At 41.7% G+C, this 21,498-nt stretch overlaps 2 protein-coding genes across 2 annotated transcripts in view; one reads left to right on the top strand and one right to left on the bottom strand.

The window, feature by feature from the left end:
• Nucleotides 1–5,597, top strand: part of UBE2A (ubiquitin conjugating enzyme E2 A) — a 12,140-nt gene extending 6,543 nt beyond the window's left edge. Inside the window, exons 4-6 of the mRNA XM_038416036.2 lie at nucleotides 1,656–1,745; nucleotides 3,367–3,455; nucleotides 4,183–5,597. Coding sequence (XP_038271964.1) covers nucleotides 1,656–1,745; nucleotides 3,367–3,455; nucleotides 4,183–4,311 — 308 coding nt within the window. The 3' untranslated portion in view covers nucleotides 4,312–5,597. The remainder of the gene's footprint in view (nucleotides 1–1,655; nucleotides 1,746–3,366; nucleotides 3,456–4,182) is intronic.
• NKRF (NFKB repressing factor) lies at nucleotides 636–21,498 on the bottom strand. Its single transcript, XM_038416028.2, has 4 exons — nucleotides 21,020–21,498; nucleotides 13,314–13,450; nucleotides 7,663–11,059; nucleotides 636–4,820 (listed from the first exon to the last, which is right to left on the bottom strand). The coding sequence occupies exons 1-3, from the start codon at nucleotides 21,298–21,300 to the stop codon at nucleotides 9,078–9,080; spliced, it is 2,400 nt and encodes a 799-aa protein (XP_038271956.1). The 5' UTR covers nucleotides 21,301–21,498; the 3' UTR covers nucleotides 636–4,820; nucleotides 7,663–9,077.

Raw genomic sequence — 21,498 nt, 5'->3', positions numbered from 1 at the left:
GAAAGTGCAATATTAGGAAACTAGACTCTCCATCACTGCATTTGAAGGCTTTCAGGTTTCTGTGCACTTGCCATCTGCATATTAGAAATACAATTATTGTTTTGTTCAGCTGTTGCTGAATAAACTACAGGCATCCTACCATGCTAGTCCTGCTGACCTCTGACAGAAGGGAAAGGAGCTGATACATAAAAATACTCCTTGGCTCTCCCTTGATGCTTTCCATCAGGGAAGGCTTGAAGATTTCTAGAACAGCTAATGTTTGGCTAAAAACACTCTTCCCACTTAACAAATACCATTTAAATGCGTACAATTAATACTAACAATAACTAGTATTAACATATGCTCAGTGTAGAGACATGAATTCTTATATTCAAGGTATCTGATTTTTTTAGCTCTCCGGGTCTAAACTAGGTTGTCATTAGTCTGGGAAGAAGAAAAGCACTACAAGAAAAGTAAAATTGCAGTGTTTCCCTTAATCATGGCAACTGGTTGTATATGCTAACCTGACACTGATAGATGGAACAAGGATATATCTCAGTTATAGGAGACTTCAGTTGTAAAGAGGATATTTTTTAGCTTCATATGTTGTTTTTGGCTGTTGACCTCTTTGTGTAAACTACACGTCTGGCTTTTTCGATTTGGTGGATCGAGGATAGTACTGTTTTAATTAAAAAAAAAAAAAAAAAAAATTCCGTGTATTCACTTCCAAGTGATTGGTGTTTCTAGAGTTCATCATTCACTCAGTCCTACTTGAATTTTTGTTAGCACTCACAATATGTGGGACTCTGCTTGTCTGCAGCTTAGTTGCCTGACTTATTTCCCCACATTGTCATAGCTTTAGGAGAAGGACAAAAATAGCCTGTATCAGCAGAAGCTACGTTAAGGTTGTTGGGCTCAAAGGATTTAACCATCTGTTCTTGTCTCATTTTAACATGTTTCTTAAGGGGCACAAGTTTTGGTAGTCTCAAGCCATACAGAATTGCTCTGATTGCACCAAATGGCTTGCAGATAATTGACCCTCCAAAACTTCTTTATATTGGCTCCTCAAGGCAGATTACCATGGATTCTGCAAGTGGACAATGTTGCAGAAAGGTTCCAAGCAACTTGATGTACAAGGGAAGTCAAGTGCATTAGGCTCCTAGAAATGTGATCTCTTAAAAATACTATTACAAGCATCAAGCTTCAAAACAAAAATAAGTCCAATTATGTATTGTTGGGAATGGAATATTAGGAATCTGCTTTGCAGGGAAGAACAATCTTCTGGACTTGCAGAACAACCATTTTCTATGCTTCCGGATATTTAAGAGCTATTCTAAAGAGAACGAGATCTTTGGCAGGATACTGAGAACGGACTTATTTCCTCACCTAAAATTTCTGAATAGTCTGAGTAGGACAGTTCTGCATAACAGAATAATGGTGAATATTCTTTTATTTGGAGAGGCCTCTCAAAATATGAGGCATGGTCTAGGATTTAAAGCAGAGGAATGGTGGAGTTGAACAGCTTGAATTTGATTTCCAACTTTGTATGTGATGTTAGGATAATGCATTGGACCTCTCTATACTCCATCTATAAATGGAGGATACTTGCCCATCCCTTGTGAAGCATATGGATGTCCTTGAACAAAGTTATTTATAATTTTCTCTTTCAACTCCAGGAACTTTCAAACTTACAATAGAATTCACAGAAGAATATCCAAATAAGCCACCTACCGTTAGATTTGTCTCTAAAATGTTTCATCCAAATGGTAAGTACCCATATAAGATGCAATCATTCTGTAGTTTGTGGCTTATTACAGCACTTAGAGTAAAAAAAATAATGCTTGCTGATTAGACAGTGTAATCTTTTTATAAACATCTTTGTTTTTATGTAACAAGTGAACTAGCTCTCATTCTGATACTTGAGCCACATCCAATCCCTGCTCCATCCTGTAACACTCAGACTCTAGGGCAGGGGGAGAACTCCCTTGATTCACAACTCTTATGGGGCAGTGTTATGTGAATCCCTTAGGCTCCCATCTTATTTGGCTACTGTATTTCTGGTTAAACATCTGTTTGTTTGCTCAGAGAATTTCTCTGGGTCAGAGGACAAAGAAGCCTTCCACGCGGAGGGGAGGGAAGGGAAGGGAATCATGTTCATTTACACAAAGTCTGGTTAATTCAGTTAACCAGAATAAGTGGAATCTTATGTGAACGTTGTCCTTTTTTTAAAAACAAAAATGCTTGAGGTCACAGCATTCCATTTTATGACTTTGCTACATCAATTTCCCTTTTAAAAACAAAACAAAACAAAAAAAAAAACTCAGTGGGATCCTCTTTGTCCTTATGTGGCCTCATGCAAAATAATCTTTGTAAATACATGTTAACATTTACAGGCATAACAGTACTCTTAAAGTTTACGTTCGTCACTTTATAAGCTGAATTTGACCTTTTCTGTGAAACCTGCATCTCTCAACAGCTCTGTCTATGCTTCAGTACCATGGTGGTTTATAATATCAGATGCAGTGTTTTTTATAGAGTCTCCTCTCTCTCTGCATTCAGAACTGTGGCTTGTACAATCAAAGCTAGCTAGATTGTTTTCTCTGTTTCGGTGGCTGCCTTCAGGAGTGGATATTTCAATTCAATGTCAGATTGCATTCCTTAATCTTGGATACTATTCTTGCTTCCAGCTGTAGCTGCTGACTAACAAATATGGCATTGTGGCCTGCATAACTCTCTTTAATTCCAAAGGCTTTTCATTAAACATTTGCTGGGTACATGAATAAAAATAGAACCACCATAGAACTTTCATGTTCAGTTGCTAATCAGGTATGGCTCAATTGCACTATTAACTGGGGGAGGGTTCCTTAAATTAGTGAGTGGAAAGACACCTTAAACAATTTCTTGCTTCTGTGTTCCTTGTTTAGTTACTATAGTCACCTGCATGAAAACAATTGTTCCTTCAAAGTAAACTTGTTTCTGCTACTTAATCCTTGCTTGAAGTAGCATGATAGAGACCTCTTCATGGCCCCTAACTGTGAAGTCACAAGGGAGCAAGTTGGGTGTGTGTGGTGTGGTGGTTTTGTTTTGTTTTTTAATAAGCAGTCTAAAAATATTACTTAATTTCTAGGCAATTCTCCTTAGCAACAAGTCTGACTTTTTTTCAAGAGATCAGGGGTCATTTTTCTGTTAACAAATTTCATCAACTTTAAGGCTTGTGACATATATTAGAACAAGTTACTGAGTTTCATTATGTAGGCTTCTGAAGACTGAGTAATGCTGGCAAAAATTTGGTGTGCACTTCTGTGTTTTTTGTTTTTTTGAACCCTATCCTCAATCTTATCACACCTTATATTGTTATACAACCATTCTTTTTAACCCCTCTTCTAGTCTACGCAGATGGTAGTATATGTCTGGATATTCTTCAGAATCGTTGGAGTCCAACCTATGATGTGTCCTCCATCTTAACATCCATACAGGTAAAATGACTTTCCAGCATTTATTGTAATCCTGTACTTGCATGTAAAGTTGCTATGACACATCTCAGTTAAAGACAAAAATCTAATTCTGAGCAAAGTTTCTGCCACAAATTAACCCCATTCTGCTTTGTTTACCTTAAGAACAAGCAACAGACTTAAACAGTCTAATGCAGGGGTAAGCAATAGACAGAGCATTGGCCAAATCTGGACCACCAGATGCTTTTGAATGGACATCCTTTTTATTTTCTTACCAGTATTGTTGTATTTTTTTCTGAGTCTGGACCTTGACATACAATAATTCATTACCCCTGCTAATGATTCTAATCAATTAGAGAGTCTTTTGGTAGAGGGCAGGTGGGGAGAGAGTTAAGTACCCAATGACAGTTATGTTCATCAGGTCTTGTACTATGTGCTTTGTTGTTTTGATTTAACTGGGGAATGTAAAACCAGGAGAGACATCTTTTAGACTTTAGAACCTATAATGGGAATAGTGTTATGGTAACAGAACACTGGTTATATATTTCAATCTTCTCATGTGAAAGATGAGGGTCTTATATCTGTGATAATAGCAAATAACCCAGACTACACTGCAATATTTTGTGGTTACACAGCTTGAGTACAGTGAGCAGGAGGAACATGCGACACACTTTTTTGAACTAATTACTGGAAAGAAGTTTAAGTGTTATACTTATGAAACTGACAGGATTTTTTTTTTGTTTTTTAATAGTCTCTGTTGGATGAGCCAAATCCCAACAGTCCAGCAAACAGTCAGGCAGCTCAACTATACCAAGAGAATAAGCGGGAATATGAAAAACGGGTTTCTGCAATAGTAGAACAGAGTTGGCGTGATTGTTGACCCTGGATGATGCAAATGAACACTCTGGTGATGAGGAAAATATATGAAGTGTCCGAGTCATCTTCCTCCTAGCATCATTGCATTTACTTTGAACGCAAACTAGCTGTTGTGCTGTTGCCACTCTCCCTTGCTGAAGCTTCCCTTCCTTGGACATCAGAAAGCACCCATTTTGAAGTCAAATGTACTGTACGTGGGTTACTTGCAAAAGAATTACTGATGCTGAATTCATTTTTCAGTGGTCCTCCTTCTCCAGTCTTAGGGCAGTATTGTGCATTTCTGTAGTGTACACTAAGCTTTTAATTGTAATTGTGTTATACACAGTGATGCTTATGTGTAGCTTGATAAAAGGGATGTTTATATACATATATACATTTTTAACTGATATTACTAGAGTGCTGATCTGTCCAGGCTGGTCACTTACTTCTACTGCTGGTTTTAGACCCCACTGCATTTGTAAGTACTGCAGGAAGAATTAACTTTTCTTTTCCCTGGTCTTATTGGGTTGTCAACTGTTTAGAAATACAAAACATAACTGATTTGATTGCAATCCAACTAATCAGATAATGAAAATGGAGGATACTGGCTACTTCTGCACTTCAGGTGCAAGATAAGGTATGATTACTGTTAAGGTGACATGCAAAGTATCTCCTTTTAATTTACAAAAATAGGGTTTTAAAGGATATGCCTATGAGGATATTGATGAAATAGGTTACTTTAGTCCTCTCAGTGAGGTACTGACTGGACATACCCATGTTGAGCTGTTGTACTTAAGTTCAAAATCTTGCTAACTTTACTATTTTGAGTAAAAAATAATGAGGTAGGAAAAAACAAAAAGCTTCAAAGCTGGGATCACATTCATTAGCACTTGATTCCCTCTATCTAACTGCAACAGTTAGAACATCGCTAGAATGCAACTGTTGTGGAAAGTGAATTAAGAATTGTAAGATGGGTACGTGAGGCTGTGCAGTTCCTGCTCTTAGTAAATTACTGGTGAGGTGAGCAACAGCTATGTGCTTATTAGTTTCCACCCAATTCAGTGAAAATATCTTTCCATGGTTGAAAAGGTAAAATGAGTTTGGATGTACAATCTTTTGCAAGACGAAGTTTGTATATTTTGGAGGCAGTACTTTTTTTTTTTAAACAGCAGTGTGGGATGAGACCTATAACTGTGTTCACTGTCCCCATAACTCATGTGCTCATTGGTCTGTTGAAGTATAACTTTGCGTAAGTAACCCATGTAAGAAACTGTACATTTTTCAAAACTTGTAAATAAACGTGTAACCTTATAGCCTTATTGTATAAAGAGGCAAGAGATCTATTTTACCAGGGTAGTGGAAGCTAACATTTATTGGTTTGGATCCCTGGAGGTAGATGCTGTTTCACTGTTCAAAGGCCTAATCATTTAATTAAGCTAAGTATACATCTGTGGTTCATGCACCATAATTCAAATAGTACTTGAAAAGTAACCATTTGTATTTGTGCTGTTGTTGGCATGGGGGAGGGTCATGCAATATCTCTAATTTGAAAGTTTTTTTTAACCCAGAGAAGTTGGTCAAAGAGTTCTCCAGGCCTATCTGGTCACAAAAAGGATACAGTGACCTCATCTTGCAAACCTGTTCCAGTTTTGCATACTTGATTACACAAGCTAGAAGAGTAGGTCAGAGTGGCATCATCACTTACACTTCAAGGAAGAGTTAAACTGATGTCATTTTCAGTACAGATAAGCCCCTTAACTAGTGCATGATCACTCTGGATAGATATAATGCAGTTTCCGGCTTTCAGTTGGATAGTCCTAAAATAAACTCAAGTACACACCCATAACTAGAGTCCTGGGTATTACAAAATTTGTATCAACAGCTGATCCATGGATATAAACCGGCTGGCTGTAGATTTGCAGCGCTTTAGCTATAAAATTTGGATCCACATCCATCCGTGACCCCCTAAATTGGTCTGTGGATATCTGGATTTGCAGGGCTCTACCTACAGCAGGAGTTGCAGTGGTTTAAACTATACAGCCACTTAATCTATTTAAATAGACCAGCATCACCACATATGTTAGTGAAATACAGGCCATTTAGTTTAACTGTGTGTACTAACAGTTGAGAAAGATCAGGATGATTACAACTTTCCCCAAATATACTAAATATCTACATTTATTGTGGCATCAGGCAAAGCATGTCCATTTTGTAACAGCAATAGATCAAAATCCAAGCCTCTTGGCAAATGCATTTTTGATTCTTGGAAGAGTATCATGGAAACTTAACTACTTACAAAGAAACAGTCAGGCCTCGCTTTATAAACTACATTATTCAAGGTTGTGAAAAATCCACACAACTCAGCCATGCAGTTAAACTGACATAAACCCCCCAGTTGTAGATAGCACAAAGTTGATGGGAGAATTCTCAGTCCACCTAGCTAGCGCCTGTTGAAGAGGTAGAATATCTCTTAAGACACTACAGCTGGTGGCACTGAAGCACCTCAGTATTTTAAGTCCAGAAGCCCCCACAAGTCATTGAAAATAAATGAAAAATGATCTAGAGCTTTAAACCAGACAAGCCTAGGGCATCATCAGAGCTTAAAACAGGAGTTAGCATCCCCATAAATTACTAGGTGAACAGAAAAGGAAAAATGTAGCATAGTTTCCACAACATTGTAAATTCTGGGCATATATAAGAGGCATAGTCCCTGCCCTCCAAAAAAGCTTACAAACTATATAGCTATGCAAAAGTTGGGGGCTCTCAATTCCTGAGCTCAAGGATGTGACTGGTTATTTCAACAGGACTATATGACTGATGAGCAGCTCTCTAGCGTGAAGTTTCAACTGAAATCCCAGCAACTGCCCTGCTCTTACGACGATCATACTTAAGAGTATGGGGTAAAATATTTCCAGCACATTACACCAAATGCATACTTTGTGAAAACACCATTATATTTAGCCAGCTTCCTCTACCCCTACCACAACCTTCCAGGAAAAGGGCTGCTCACTAGGAACTGTGGTTCTGCAAGTATTGCCTCTGCCACACTCCCCAGAGTTACTGTCCCTTGGGAACCTGCTGGAAAAGCAGGGACTGTTAGGGAACCGAGGCACCAATAGTTGAGATATTATAAAATGCCATGCAGACCCCAACCTCCTTAGTACCATTTTCCAAAACCCTGAGTTCTTGAGAGTAGAATTCAGAGGGAGAGGGGAAAGTGGCATGAATCTGAAGAGAGAACATGCTTGCAGAACCACTGCTAAGTTAGCGGACCCAGGTAGCAAAACAAGCCCTAGGAAGATGGGCTGAGGCGTGCTAATGAAAACGAGGATAGCACAGGGGGGCATTTGTTCATTCCTAAGTGAATGCTACTCACCTGTAATGAGTTCTTCAAGATGAGCCTCTATTTTCACATCTGTGAGATTTGAGCCACCAGGATCTTCTGCAGTGCCAGTTGGGGCCACTCCCCCTCTCCTCAAAGCCAAGGGTATTAAAGGCAACACAGGAGGATGGACTGACCTAGAGGGCAATGTAAACAGATGGAGAGGCAGATATGGGAGGCAGGAATGATAAAGTGAAGCACAGGGACAAACAGGAGAGTGGCTACTGAGGAATATCTATCATAGCTGGCTGAGTGAATCTGATATTCAAGCTGGAAAAGACACAGGAGGTCCCATCTGAACAAGCAGCACCTACAGGAGAATTTATAGTTGCTTCACCCAGAGGTTGTTTTAATCGGTTTTAAAAAGCATGGCTCAGGGACTGGTTTTTGGAAGGTTCCCAAAAGTTCAGCAATGGTGGAAGGACACATCCCCAAAATGGTGACTTGCAGCAGCCAACTATTTGTTCTTCAGGCAGAGGGCTCTTCTAGCCCAGATGGGCCAGTCCTGGAGACACTCCACACTCAAACCACATATTGGAGCAGCACAAGACTTTTACGTGTGAATCTGTCCTTGACAGACAGATATATTAACGTAGTGGATAGAAATAATGAAGCACAATTTGATTTTGCTCAGGGTTAAGAGCTCAGAGTCCAAGCAAAAATAGGTTTTTACATGCCACCATGGCATTTGCACATGTCAAGCAGTACTTCTAGGTAAAAATACTTCCAGTATTAACTCAGTTTAGTACAAAGTTGATTAGGGTGCATTCATTAATTCTCAAATTATGGCAAAAAAATTTATGAATAAACTGGAACACTAGTTATAAAGAAAGTTGTATCGTTAAGCTGGTTAAAGACTTTTCCCCACATAAACACACACACACAAGGTAGAGACATTTTACTTTGCTAACTCTTCTAGAATTGAGGTTTCACACAAAATTTAAGATACATACAAAATGTGGCAAATCCTGTTTTTTCTGGAAATAAAACTGTATTTTTATTGTAGTTAATACCAACTTTACATATTTTTTCCTCTGAACTGCATTTCCCCTGTTTTTAAAAGGCAAAATTTCTTTCCTGGGGCAAAAAGAAAAGGGAACTATCATTTTAAACGGTGTCAATTTTTTTGTGGTTGGACGTGTTTTTGCTATTACAAAACTATTAAAATGGGAAGGAACAATATCAAAGACACATACAGTAACTGCACTATTGGCTGCTGGGCTGTGCTAATACAATTGGACAGAACTTTGTAAGTTCTTTTTCTAATAAAGTTTTAGAAATTAAATGAGCAAAGTAAAACATAATAATATATCCCACAACAAGAAAATGCAGCATCTGTTTCTTTAATTAGGGATCTAGGAAACTCCATCTCCTTATGCATTCACCAATGAAATTGGACACCATGAAGCTCAATTAGCTTGAGGCATAATAAGTTCATAATGCCCAACATGGCCTTCTTGCTTCAGTTGGTCTAATAAGTCTTCCTTGCGTCTCTTTCTGCTTACCACCAAAAATCTATCATGGCCCTGCCCATGGGATTTACTTTTAAGACCGTATTTTTGGGCAATTTGATGTATCTGCTTCCGCTCATCATTGGTGAGTTCTGTAGAAAAAGTCAAGTCAACATGACTATCTGAGCGTGCATAATTTCGAATGATCTGCTCAATATCTCTTTTAGCAATTTTGTTCACCCTTTCCACATCAAGCCCGAGTCCTTCCCTTTTAAATTGCTCCTTCACTGCAATAGGCTCTCGTATCCCTTCGCCATCTTTCCCTAACCCACCACCTGTCCAGCCCATTTTTCTTAAAATCTGATTCCCTATGTTGTCTTCTTTAATCTTCTGTTTGAAAGCCTCTTCTGCTGAGCGGCCCCGAATCTCATTTCTTGAGATGACATCTTCGACGGTGCCCTTCTTCAGGTTATTGACGACAGTCGGCTGTGTCTTTTTGAGGATTTTCACAGCTTCCTCTGCCGCCTCATGCTTCACAGATTTCTTAACCCCAACTGCTTCAGCGATGAACTCATTTTCTAGCATCACCTTGCACTTCCACCGCATGCCCGTCATCCTTTCGAAGACATACTCCACTGTCATCTTGTTGAACTGAGCAGTGTCGTTCAGCGTGCACACAGGATTCTCAGAGTTCTCATAGATAACAAGATCCTTCAGGTCTTTCTTTTTGCCAGAACTCCGGGATGAACAGCCCACTTTCTGAACCTGGGTTGTTTTGATGGGTGTCACATTGGACTGCATCTTCTGAAGAATTTTCAAAGCCTCATCTGCAGCTGCATGTTTGCTAGTTTTCTTACTGCCATATCCCTCGGCTAAGCAGTGGTCCTGTAAATACACCCTACAGCGCCACGAGCGGTTTGACATTAAGTCATATTTGTATTCAACTGACATTTTGTTAAATGAAGCCGAGTTGTTAAGTATCCCTATAGCATCGCTAGCATTTTCTGTGAGGACAAAATTAGTCCAGTGTTTGGTTGAACTACTAGAACCTTGCAAGGGATCAGAACCAGACTGCCCAGATGAAAAATCTTTGTTGGCAGCTAGAAAGTCATCAAGCTGTTTGAGAGCAGGAGGCAATTCCGGCGGGCATGTGCCAGACTCACATACTATTAAGTCCTCTCGATAGGTATGTTTGAACTTCCGCTGAGCAACTTTAACTTCCACAGACTTTTGCAATAGCTTGACTGCTAATTCTGTGGCTCGATCCCTGGATCCATTTTTGCTGCCAGCATAACCAGTGGTTAAGTAGACATTTTGGCATCTCACTTCACAAGCAAAACCATCTGTCGGAAGCTTCTTATTTTTTGGGAGGTCGGCAGGGGCAATTTCTTTTAGAGGAGCATAAATATATTCAGGATTTGTCTTACATGCCTGAATTGACCGAGTCAACAAATACGTATAGTTAATTTTATCAGTCCCAGTGTTAGCATCTGGGTTAGCAAGATTCTTCCAGATTGCTGCTGAGAGTCTGTCAATAAAATACTGCTTTGCTGTTATAACTGACTGGGGGAAAGTATCTGATGAAGATTGGAGAACTGAAGAGGAAGTGGAAAGTTGTGGAGCACCAATCTGGGTAGTGTCCATGCTGTTCAAAACCACACAGGTGGCTGCTGTCTGGCTACTTGCATAACCAAAACCCACCGAGTTGGAGAACTGGGGATCTGCTTCTTGGGTATTGAAACTGTTAAAAACAAAATCCACATAGTTTTCGACTGTTTGGGCAGTGCTGTTTGTGTTTGCATCCTTGTTTGATTCCTGTGTTTGGTTGTCTGAAGGCTCTTCTTTTCTTTCATCTTTTTCACTACTGGCTACAAAGTGTACAGGCTCAAAACGAGGTCTCACGCGGAACCTGGGGAGGACTTTTTTGGGAGGCTCTGGATCTACGGAATGAGTGAAATTTACAGCATTAAAAAAATAAGTTCTACAACATGGAGGGAATATGTACAGTATGATCACCAGCAGTAACTAGTAAGTTTTGAGTACAGAATTCCCACTCCCCACATCACAGATACGAAGATTTTCTGTATGAAGATGTATGCAATAGGTAAGTGGAATTTTCATTCCTAGGCAAGATATTGCAGAATTATTTTCACTTCATCTACTGCTTTGTGAAAAAGTGATTTTGATACTACTCAGGTTCATAGATTTTAAGACCATCAGATCATTTAGTCTGATCTCCTATATAACACTGGTTAAACAATTCCAGTTACTCCTATAGTGAGCACAGTAGCTTACATAAGAATGGTGATACTGGGCCAGACCAAAGGTCCATCTAGTCCAGTATCCTCTCTTCCGACAGTGGCCAATGCCAGGTGCTTCAGAGGGAATGAACAGAACAGGTAATCTAATCATCAAGTGATTAATTCTGTCACCCATTCCCAGCTGCTGGCAAACAGAGGCTAGGGACACCCTCCCTGCCAATCCTGGCTAATAGCCATTGATGGACCCATCCTCCATTAATTTATCTTTTTTGAATCATGTTTAGTCTTTGCCTTCACAACATCCTCTGGCAGAGTTCCACAGACTTACTGTGCTTTGTGTGAAGAAATACTTCCTTCTGTTTGTTTTAAACCTGCTGCCTATTAATTTCATTTGGTGACTCCTAGTTCTTGTGTTATGAGAAGGAGTAAATAACTCTTCTTTATTTCCTTTCTCCACACCCGTCATGATTTCATAGACCTCCATCATATCCCCCCCCAGTCGTCTCTTTTCCAAGTTGAAAAGTCCCAGTCTTATTAATCTCTCCTCACACGGAAGCCGTTCCATGCCCCTCATCATTTTTGTTGCCCTTTCCTGAACCTTTTCCAATTCCAGTATTTTTTTTTGAGATGGGGTGACCACATCTGCACATAGTATTCAATATGTGGGCGTACCATGGATTTATATAGAGGCACTACGATATTTTATATCTTATTATCTATCCCTTTCTTAATGATTCCCAACATTCTGTTAGCTTTTTTGACTGCTGCTACACACTGAGTGGATGTTTTCAGAGAACTATCTACAATGACTCCAAGATCTCTTTCTTGAGTGGTAACAGCTAATTTAGACCCCATCATATTATATGTATAATTGGGATTATGTTTTCCAATGTGCATTACTTTGCATTTATCGACAATGAATTTCATCTTCCATTTTGTTGCCCAGTCACCCTTGCGAGACTAAATTGGGGGAGGCAGTGTTTCCTAGTGGATAGAGCACTGGACTCGGACACAGAAGACCTGGGTGCCATCCCCAGCTCTATCTGACTGCGGCAAGTCACTTCACCTCTCTGTGCTTCAGTTTCCCTGTCTGCAAAATGGGGACAATGGTATTGACCTCCTTTGTAAAGATCTGGTGAAAAGTGCTCTATAATTGATAATGAAGCATATCCTCCAAAAAGTCTTGATCTGAAGACTTCTAGAGGGAGAATCCACTACTTCACCTTCACTTTAAAAGTTGTGCCTCGTTTCTAATTTGAATGTGTCTGGATTAGAAACAAGACACAAATTTTACATAAATAAATACTGGGAAGACAATCTGAAAAATTAAATATCTGATGCATAAATACAGTAAGTATAAGGACACCCTTTCTCCACACCAGTAGTAGTATTCTGTTCAAGTGACAGTAAAATTTAACTCCCATGCCCCAAATGCCAGGCACGTGACTTCACCAGTGAAGCAAAAGGCCATCTCAGGCACTTGGAAAGAACAATCTGATCCAATGCTAACCTGTCACGCTAATATGGGTCAGGCTGCCTTGTACATCAAGACACCTCTGTTGCAGCATATTTATCATAACCCAGTTCATTTGAGATCAGTGAAAAAAATCCCTGACATCTAAATCAGATGACCGTAGGCTTTTAAACTTTTGCAAGTTCCCCAAATGCCACAACTCTGATTACTTCTACCATAAGCCAGCCACCAGCTGGGGTGAAGGAGAAATCCAGCCTGCTTGTGATGTAACTCAGTGCACTAAGTTGTCCGCTGCTTATTTGGCCTGCTGCCATTTCCCCCCTGAAGCATCCACTATCGGCTACAGTCAGAGGCAGACGTTGGTCAGTTCTGCAGTTGCAGTTCCTGTGATCCAAAAATCATAACTGAAGCAGCAATGGAGAATGACGTCCCCTTTGATATGCAGGCAAATATACTCACTGGCATAGGGAGAGTAAGGTGGAGAGCAGGGTCTTTTTGGTGGCTTAGCACGAGGTACCAGCTCGAATGATGGCATCTCCCCAATATCGATACCTTCAGCCATCTTGAGGACTTTCTCCATAACTTGCGAGCCATACCTGTGTGGAATTCAAGGACAGATAGCATTAGAACCTGCTACACTAAAGCTCCATGCTGCCAGGTTTTTACCAGACCACTTCCACTTCCAATACCAAACCCCTGGTGTCTTTACAACCAAGATTTCAGTATTTGCAACCATGCAGACAGCAAGACCTTACCACCTCACACAAGGAAAAATATGCCTGTGGGAAATATATTTGTACAAGATAGCGTAGCCTGTGGATACTTCCTAATCAAGTTAAATTAGGACTAGAAAGCTGCCTGTGACATTACAAGCAAAACTCGAGTCAAATCCAGCCTGATCCAATACCCATTAAAGTCAACGGGTGTCTTTCCAATGGCTTTACTGGCGTTGGATCAGGCTCTAATAAATGGTGGTGAAAGTTTATGCTGAACCTGTCATCAATTCCATGCAGGCAGATTTATGTGGCTGTGTGGAACCCAAAGGAGTCGGGAGACTGTCTGTATGGCTCTCCTTGCAGACTTGGGGCCCTAGAGAAGAAATCTATAATAAGGCAACAAGTCACTACTTTTCATACAGATTCTGAACAAACTCATGTATCTTAGCATCAAATATTCTGCCAATCATTCATCGCAAGTCATTAAATGGAGTTTTGAATGAGTAAACTGAAGCTCCCTTTAAAGTATTTGCTATTGAAATGTATCACTTAATACAGCAACAAGGAAAATGTAAGTGGCAGTAGAAAAGAAACACAGGAAAACTTATTGGGTTTTAATTTAGTGGAGTCAGAACAGTATTGAAACAGTGACTCATTGCCACTAGCCTAGACAAAAAGCTTAGTGACAAACTGTGACATGTCACCAGACATTTGCCATCACTGATGTCAGACAGCAGCCAAGGAACGCTTCAGTTTTTACTGTAGGAACTCATCTGCTTTTTACTAACAATTACTACTTTAAACAACAGTTTTATTTTTAAATTAGTATTGATGTCACTGCAACATTTTAAATTCCACCGCCACAAAAGGGATGGTACGATAGTGTTATTTCCTAAGGAGTCCTGCATTACTTGAAGGCTGGTTCCTGCTGCAAAAGAATGTGGCATTAGAACTGCCAAGATCATTTGCAGTTCTAATCTAGCAGAATTCATCAGCGTTACAGAATTCCAGCTCCTGTAATTTACTAAATCTTTTCAGTGTATTAGATGGCAAAAGCTGAACTGAAAAATCTCTAACAAAAAATGGCCTGAAAACACTGCATAAAGCCATGTGCTGTAGATTTTCCATCACAGTACAGAAAGGATACAGTGTTCTACCACAGGGCTGGTATTTAAATTAAGCAGAGGATCAGGTCAGCATCTTATGTCTACCAAGGGAGACAAAAACTAAGGTCATCATTAGGTTCTGAGCACAAAAGCTAGAGATTTATTTATTGATTTATTTATTTATTTAAGCAAATGGCCTTTGATTAACTTTTCAATACTGGTTCTACATGTGTATGGAAAGTCTACTCACCGATGGTATGTGAGAAGCTTTCCTTGCAATGATGGAGACCTAACCAGAATTTAAGCTTGCATTTAAATATAAGGTAACAAATATTATTAGCAAGCTCTCTGAATGTAAACTGAGGCAGTAACTTCTTCCTGAGTCTGCAGAGACACTGCAGCTCATCACTCTTCCAAGCAGCTACTATTCAGAACCCTGTGAGCAGCAATTAAAACTGTCAAGAAACAGGTCGATTTCATGCTCCTGCTTGAGAAAACTAGAAGCAGCCTCAGCAGCAATGGCAGGCGCTAGAGGTATTCATGGAAGAGAGGGACCCAAAAACGGCAGCAGAGGGAGACAGAGTAGTGGATGCCATCCCCCACACCAATAGCCACGAGGTGGAAAAATGGAAGCCCTTTCTCTTTACCATCAACCAAAGGGAGGGTTGGATCTTGAACTTTATCCCCTTTCAGCTAGAGGATGATATGAAAGATGGCACCCAACCACAAGGGTACAAGAACTACTTCTGGCTAATGGGTCAGTCCTCCCATTAGCAGGTGTCTGGGAAACATTAACAACCAGGGCTTGAACAAATTATTAGTTAATATAATTAAACAGCAAACTGCCCCCTCCACTTTGCCTGGAAAGCAAAAACCATTTCAGTTTAGAAGTTTTTTTCAGAACACATAAATTCAGCTATATTTCATAAGAGTCACATGTCATGCTCCTCCTCTGTCCTGTCCACCACTGGAGGGCATGTTAATTTTACACCTCACGGTATCTTTGGGGAAGTCTTCCTGCACAAATTTCTTGATTGACAGCATCTGCACCATCTCATATCTGAACTATTCCCTTGTGCATCAACTGCGAGTTTGTAAATTCTTCAGGGAAAGTAACCCTATTTTTTGGTGGGTTCTGTGCATCACCGCTTACACATTTAGAGAGGTCAGTAACATCAGTATTCAAGATTTGACAGCCTTCCTAATTCTTGTGTCGGGCTAGGGTAGAAGAGATGAATAAAGAAATCTACAGTGCAGACAGGGGACATTTTAGTCTTATGTAACTGATTTAAATATGCCTACTCCACTTTGTAAGATGGCAGGAAAAATGCCGAAGAAATAATAAGGGTTGCCCATTCTGTAATCCACAAGCAATTCCTCAGTAAATGGGTCTTCCTTGGCACCAGTCACATGACAGATAGTGCCCTGCATCAAGATGCAGGCAGGCAGCACCCTGCACCTGCACACAGCAGGGTTCCATACAAGTGCAGGAGTCAGTCTCCATACATCCCATTAATAAAGGTAATTGGTACCCTAGCTCCATAAGCAACTGTGGGCCTTGGTTTTTAGGCCTAGCAGTTTTTAAAGAGATGGTGAACATGCAACCATGGTTGAAAATGGGTTAATGGGACATCATCAGATTAAATACCATAGGTTTTTTAAAAGACTATTAAGTGCTTCCTTATATCTGCTGTCAACATCACATGAGGATATGATTATTTGTGCTGTGGTAGGGTCCACGGTCAAGGATCAGGACCCCATTTATGTTAGGGGCTGTACAAACATACAACAAAAAGTCTCTGCCCAAAGAGCTTACAGTCTAAGTGTTAAATATTAAAACACAATATGCCATTCATGTTATTTGCATATGGATTAAACAATAAAAACCGTAACCAATTTCATTTACTGGCACTCTCACACTAGCACAACAAAGAAACGTTTGGATTGTGAACACTGCAGGGGGATGTTTAAATCCAAACTAAGACAGTTAATAGAAATTCAGACAAATGATGAGAAGCGTCTACTAAAGACAGGCTTCATAAGAAGACTAACAAATCTTAAATTTTAAGTCTAAATTACCTTTTAATGTTTCAGAGCTTTGCTTAAGTATTACCTGCCTCACTGAAGTTAGTCACTATATTTTTAAGTCATCAGCAAGTACTTATTTTTCTTTAACTTCTTTATCCTCTCCTGACCCTCCAAAATCATTAACTTTTGAAATTTCGGTCAAAGTGCACAGGAAAAGCAGCCCTTTCATTCTGACTAGCAGGGATGTGGAAATCTAAAATAGTATCCTAGTTACTATATTGTGGTTTCCACAAGTTAATGATTGCCATGTCTAGGGATAGTAACTACATACCTCTTCCATTATTGAAGTGTGTTTTAACAGCCAGAAAATTCAGTTTTAAGGTGCTTTATGCTTTAAGTAACGCTAAATACATAAAGACAAAATTATTCATACAACTATCTTTTCTAAAAAAACCCCTAAGAAGACCACAAAGTTTAAAAATGTAACTTACTTTTTATACAGCTTACTTTTTGCATTTTTCTCATCTTGAACAAGGGAAATTGACCAGTTTCACTTTTGTTTTCAGGTCAGTTTCAGGTTCTCCCTATACTAATGTTTCTCAACCATCTCTCCATGGACCAGCGCCAGTCCCTGAGATTGACCTGATACAGATTAGGAAGGCAGCAAGCGGTACTTGGTGTCAAAAAGGCTGAGAAATGCTGTCCTGCACTGAGTTCCTACATTTTGTGAGGTGACATGTTAAAAACTGATTCTGTTTAGTATTCAATAAAAAACATCAAGGAAACGTTCAGTTCGCTCTTAGCGTTTACATCTCAAATATGCAGCATTAGGCTAGGGCCCGGAAAGTGGGATGCACAAAAGGAGGATGACTATGAGCTGCCAATGTGATACGGCTGTGAAAAAAGCTAATGCGGTTTTGGGATACATCAGGAGAGGCATTTCCAGTAGGGATAAGGAGGTTTTAGTACCGTTATACAAGGCACTGGTGAGACCTCACCTAGAATACTGTGTGCAGTTCTGGTCTCCCATGTTTAAAAAGGATGAATTCAAGCTGGAGCAGGTACAGAGAAGGGCTACTAGGATGATCCGAGGAATGGAAAACTTGTCTTATGAAAGGAGACTTAAGGAGCTTGGCTTGTTTAGCCTAACTAAAAGAAGGTTGAGGGGAGATATGATTGCTCTCTATAAATATATCAGAGGGATAAATACAGGAGAGGGAGAGGAATTATTTCAGCTCAGCATCAATGTGGACACAAGAACAAATGGGTATAAACTGGCCACCAGGAAGTTTAGACTTGAAATCAGACGAAGGTTTTTTAACCATCAGAGGAGTGAAGTTTTGGAATAGCCTTCCAAGGGAAGCAGTGGGGGCAAAAGATCTATCTGGTTTTAAGATTCTACTTGATAAGTTTATGGAGGAGATGGTATGATGGGATAATGGAATTTTGGTAAGTAATTGATCTTTAAATATTCAGGGTAAACAGGCCAAATCCCCTGAGATGGGATATTAGATGGATGGGATCTGAGTTACCCAGGAAAGAATTTTCTGTAGTATCTGGTTGGTGAATCTTGCCCATATGCTCAGGGTTTAGCTGATCGCCATATTTGGGGTCGGGAAGGAATTTTCCTCCAGGGCAGATTGGAGAGGCCCTGGAGGTTTTTCGCCTTCCTCTGTAGCATGGGGCATGGTTGACTTGAGGGAGGCTTCTCTGCTCCTTGAAGTCTTTAAACCATGATTTAAGGACTTCAATAGCTCAGACATAGGTGAGGTTTTTCGTAGGAGTGGGTGGGTGAGATTCTGTGGCCTGCGTTGTGCAGGAGGTCAGACTAGATGATCAGAATGGTCCCTTCTGACCTTAGTATCTATGAATCTATGAATAACTGAAGAGATGGTTAAAAACCTTCGTCTGATTTCAAGTCTAAACTTCCTGGTGGCCAGTTTATACCCATTTGTTCTTGTGTCCACATTGGTGCTGAGCTTACATGATTTGAGGACTTCAATAGCTCAGACATGGGTGAGGTTTTTCATAGGAGTGGTGGGTGACATTCTGTGGCCTGCGCTGTGCAGGAGGTCGGACTAGATGATCAGAGTGGTCCCTTCTGACCTTAGTATCTATGAATCTATGAATAAAGCATCTGTAGAGTAATGGTCAAGAGAGGAATAATCAGACTTCAGAATCAACTGGTATTCCCGCCCTATTATGGTCTATTTAAATTATCTTCCTTGCTTTCAATGCCCTTTATTATGCAGGCCCCACCTACTTTTCTGCCAAGATTTTCTTTTGCATTTCCCCACATACTTTCTGCTCTGCATATGATGCTCAGCTTGATGACTTTCACCAATCTCTCCATGCCTTCTTCTGTGCTGCCCCTTATGACTTGGCCCCTTCCAAAATCTATTCCTGAGGGCTCCACACTCATTCAAAGTCACTCCTAAAAATGGCAGGTTTCAAAGTAGCAGCCGCGTTAGTCTGTATTCACAAAAAGAAAAGGAGTACTTGTGGCACCTTAGAGACTAACAAATGTATTTGAGCATAAGCTTTCATGAGCTTCAGCTCACTTCATCGGATGCATTTTCCACCAAATGCATCCGATGAAGTGAGCTGTAGCTCACGAAAGCTTATGCTCTAATAAATTTGTTAGTCTCTAAGGTGCCACAAGTACTCCTTTTCTTTTTACTCCTAAAAATGCAGTTCTGCAGCATCACTTAACAGAAAATGAATGTGTTTACACTAATTACATAACCCACCAAGGAACTATCAAGTCTGCCCAAAGAGAGTAACTGCATAACTAACTATAACCCATGTTGTTGCCTCAGCCCTCAGGTGTATGTTATATCCTCACTATCTATCAAGTCCACCATTTCAGACCTCATCCTGCTATGACAGGGTGGCCAAACGTATTGGCTCTCTGACCCTTATACAGCAATCTTCAGAAGTTCAAGAGCTGAGGCACACCTGATGGGGATCGGGGCTTCAGCCCCACGGGAGGCACCTGACAGAGCTTGGGGCTTCAGCCCCGCTCCTGCTCAAGCCCCAAGACCCCTCTCCCCGTTGGGCAGAAGCCTCTACCACACCACCCTGCTGCAAGGCAAAGGTCCTGTGCTCCACTGCCCCAGTCTGATAGGTGGACTAACAGTCTGGGGGGCTCTGTGAGCTGCACTTTAACAGTAAAAGAGCCGCAAGTGGCTCGTGATCCACAGTTTGGCCACCCCTGTGCTATCAGTTCTGTCCAGGTGGAGATCGGGACCCATGCAGTGCTCACAGTAAGAAAGACCTTTAGCTGATGAGAGCTCTTTCTATCTGGGTGCCTCATCCTTTCTTTTTTCTATACTCTCCCGCTCCCTCAGGTATATAGAGTATCCACCAGTTTCCATCATTAATTTCAGTCTTGTGCTGATCTGTTCAGACTTTGGGGTGTCATGCTGATGGATTTCACTTCTTCCTTTATTTTTCTGTGTAACCTTTCTCTAGATCGCCCTCTTTTTCTCTTTCCACGTGGTGTCCTTAAAGCGTGGAAAAGTCATGTCGGTGGCATCCTTAAAGCGTGTCCTAAATGTGTCCATTGTCATCTTCTTACCATATTTGATGCCTTAGCTTGGTTTGCTCTACTCAGAATTGCTGATGTTGCAAGAAACTCTTTCCAATGGACACAGAAGAACTTCCAGGGGCACTTACTTTGGAAGAGAGCTATCAAATAATAATATAGCCATCCCCCCTCTTTTCCATTGATGTCTAGAGGAGTATGTCTAACTCCATTGTCTGAAGATGGGGTTCAAGGAGCAGTCGGAGTGAGGCGAATAGGAGCCTTCAGGGAGAGGTTATGGAAGGGGTTTCCAAGCAACCTGGGGGGGGGGCAGCATGGAAGGCACTGAGGGGAACAGGAAGATGGGGACCAGAGTAGCAGCCGTGTTAGTCTGTATTCGCAAAAAGAAAAGGAGTACCCGTGGCACCTTAGAGACTAACAAATTTATTAGAGCATAATAATAATCATGCTCTAATAAATTTGTTAGTCTCTAAGGTGCCACGGGTACTCCTTTTCTTTTTAGGAAGATGGGGAGGAACACAACGGGGAAGCGGGTCGGGGAGGTAGGCGGGAGCTGAGCACAGAGCACAAGGAGCAGGGGTTGGAGAGGAGCGAAGGAAGGAACCCACTGACTCGGCGCTTCCTCCTGTCACGTCCCCGCCCTTCTGTCAACGCGACAAAGTTACCGGGAAGGGAAAAACCGGCCCCGGTGCCCCATCCAGGCAGCCCCAAGGCCACCCCCTATCTCCGGGGGAAGCCGGATCCCCCCCGCTGGGCCCGGCCCCTCACCTGCAGCCCATGAAGACGTGGTTGGTCCAGAGCACGGAGAGCGACAGCAGCTGGTCGATGGCGGCGCCCGGGTAACTGGCCAGGTGGCGGAGGATGAATTGGCGGCGCAGCCCCCAGTGCCAGTCGCTCTCCTGGTACTGGCGCCACTGCTCCAGCACAGGCTCGGGCACCGCCTCGGGCTCCGGGGGCGGCGGCGGCTGCTCCGGGGGCGGCACCGGGGGCAGCGGCGGCGGCTGCGGGGTCAGGAAGTCCCCGCCCAGCAGCATCCAGCCGCCGGCCATCGGCTCGGCCAGCCTGCCGGCGCGAGCCCGGCTCCCGGCCTGCGGGGAGAGGGAGGGCCAGGCCCCACGTGCAGCCCGAGCCGGGCGGAGGAGAGGCCGGCCCGAGCCGGGGAGGCCGGGGCAGGCCCCGCGCGCAAACTCCGCACCCCGCACGTGCGGCCGCGACCCCCGCGCCGGGCCCCGCACGCGCCGCCCGGA

This window comes from Dermochelys coriacea, chromosome 9 (genome assembly GCF_009764565.3).
Source record: "Dermochelys coriacea isolate rDerCor1 chromosome 9, rDerCor1.pri.v4, whole genome shotgun sequence".
Classification (NCBI taxonomy): Eukaryota; Metazoa; Chordata; order Testudines; family Dermochelyidae; genus Dermochelys; species Dermochelys coriacea.
This window is presented reverse-complemented; position numbering and strand designations above follow the sequence as displayed.

Coding starts and splice junctions, on each gene's coding strand:
- NKRF (XM_038416028.2), bottom strand. CDS start 21,300: ATGGCCGGCGGCTGGATGCTGCTGGGCGGGGACTTCCTGACCCCGCAG. Junction 13,451..21,019: donor CACGTCTTCATGGGCTGCAG/GTGAGGGGCCGG, acceptor AATTCCACACAG/GTATGGCTCGCAAGTTATGG. Junction 11,060..13,313: donor ACCTTACTCTCCCTATGCCA/GTGAGTATATTT, acceptor CTCATTCCGTAG/ATCCAGAGCCTCCCAAAAAA.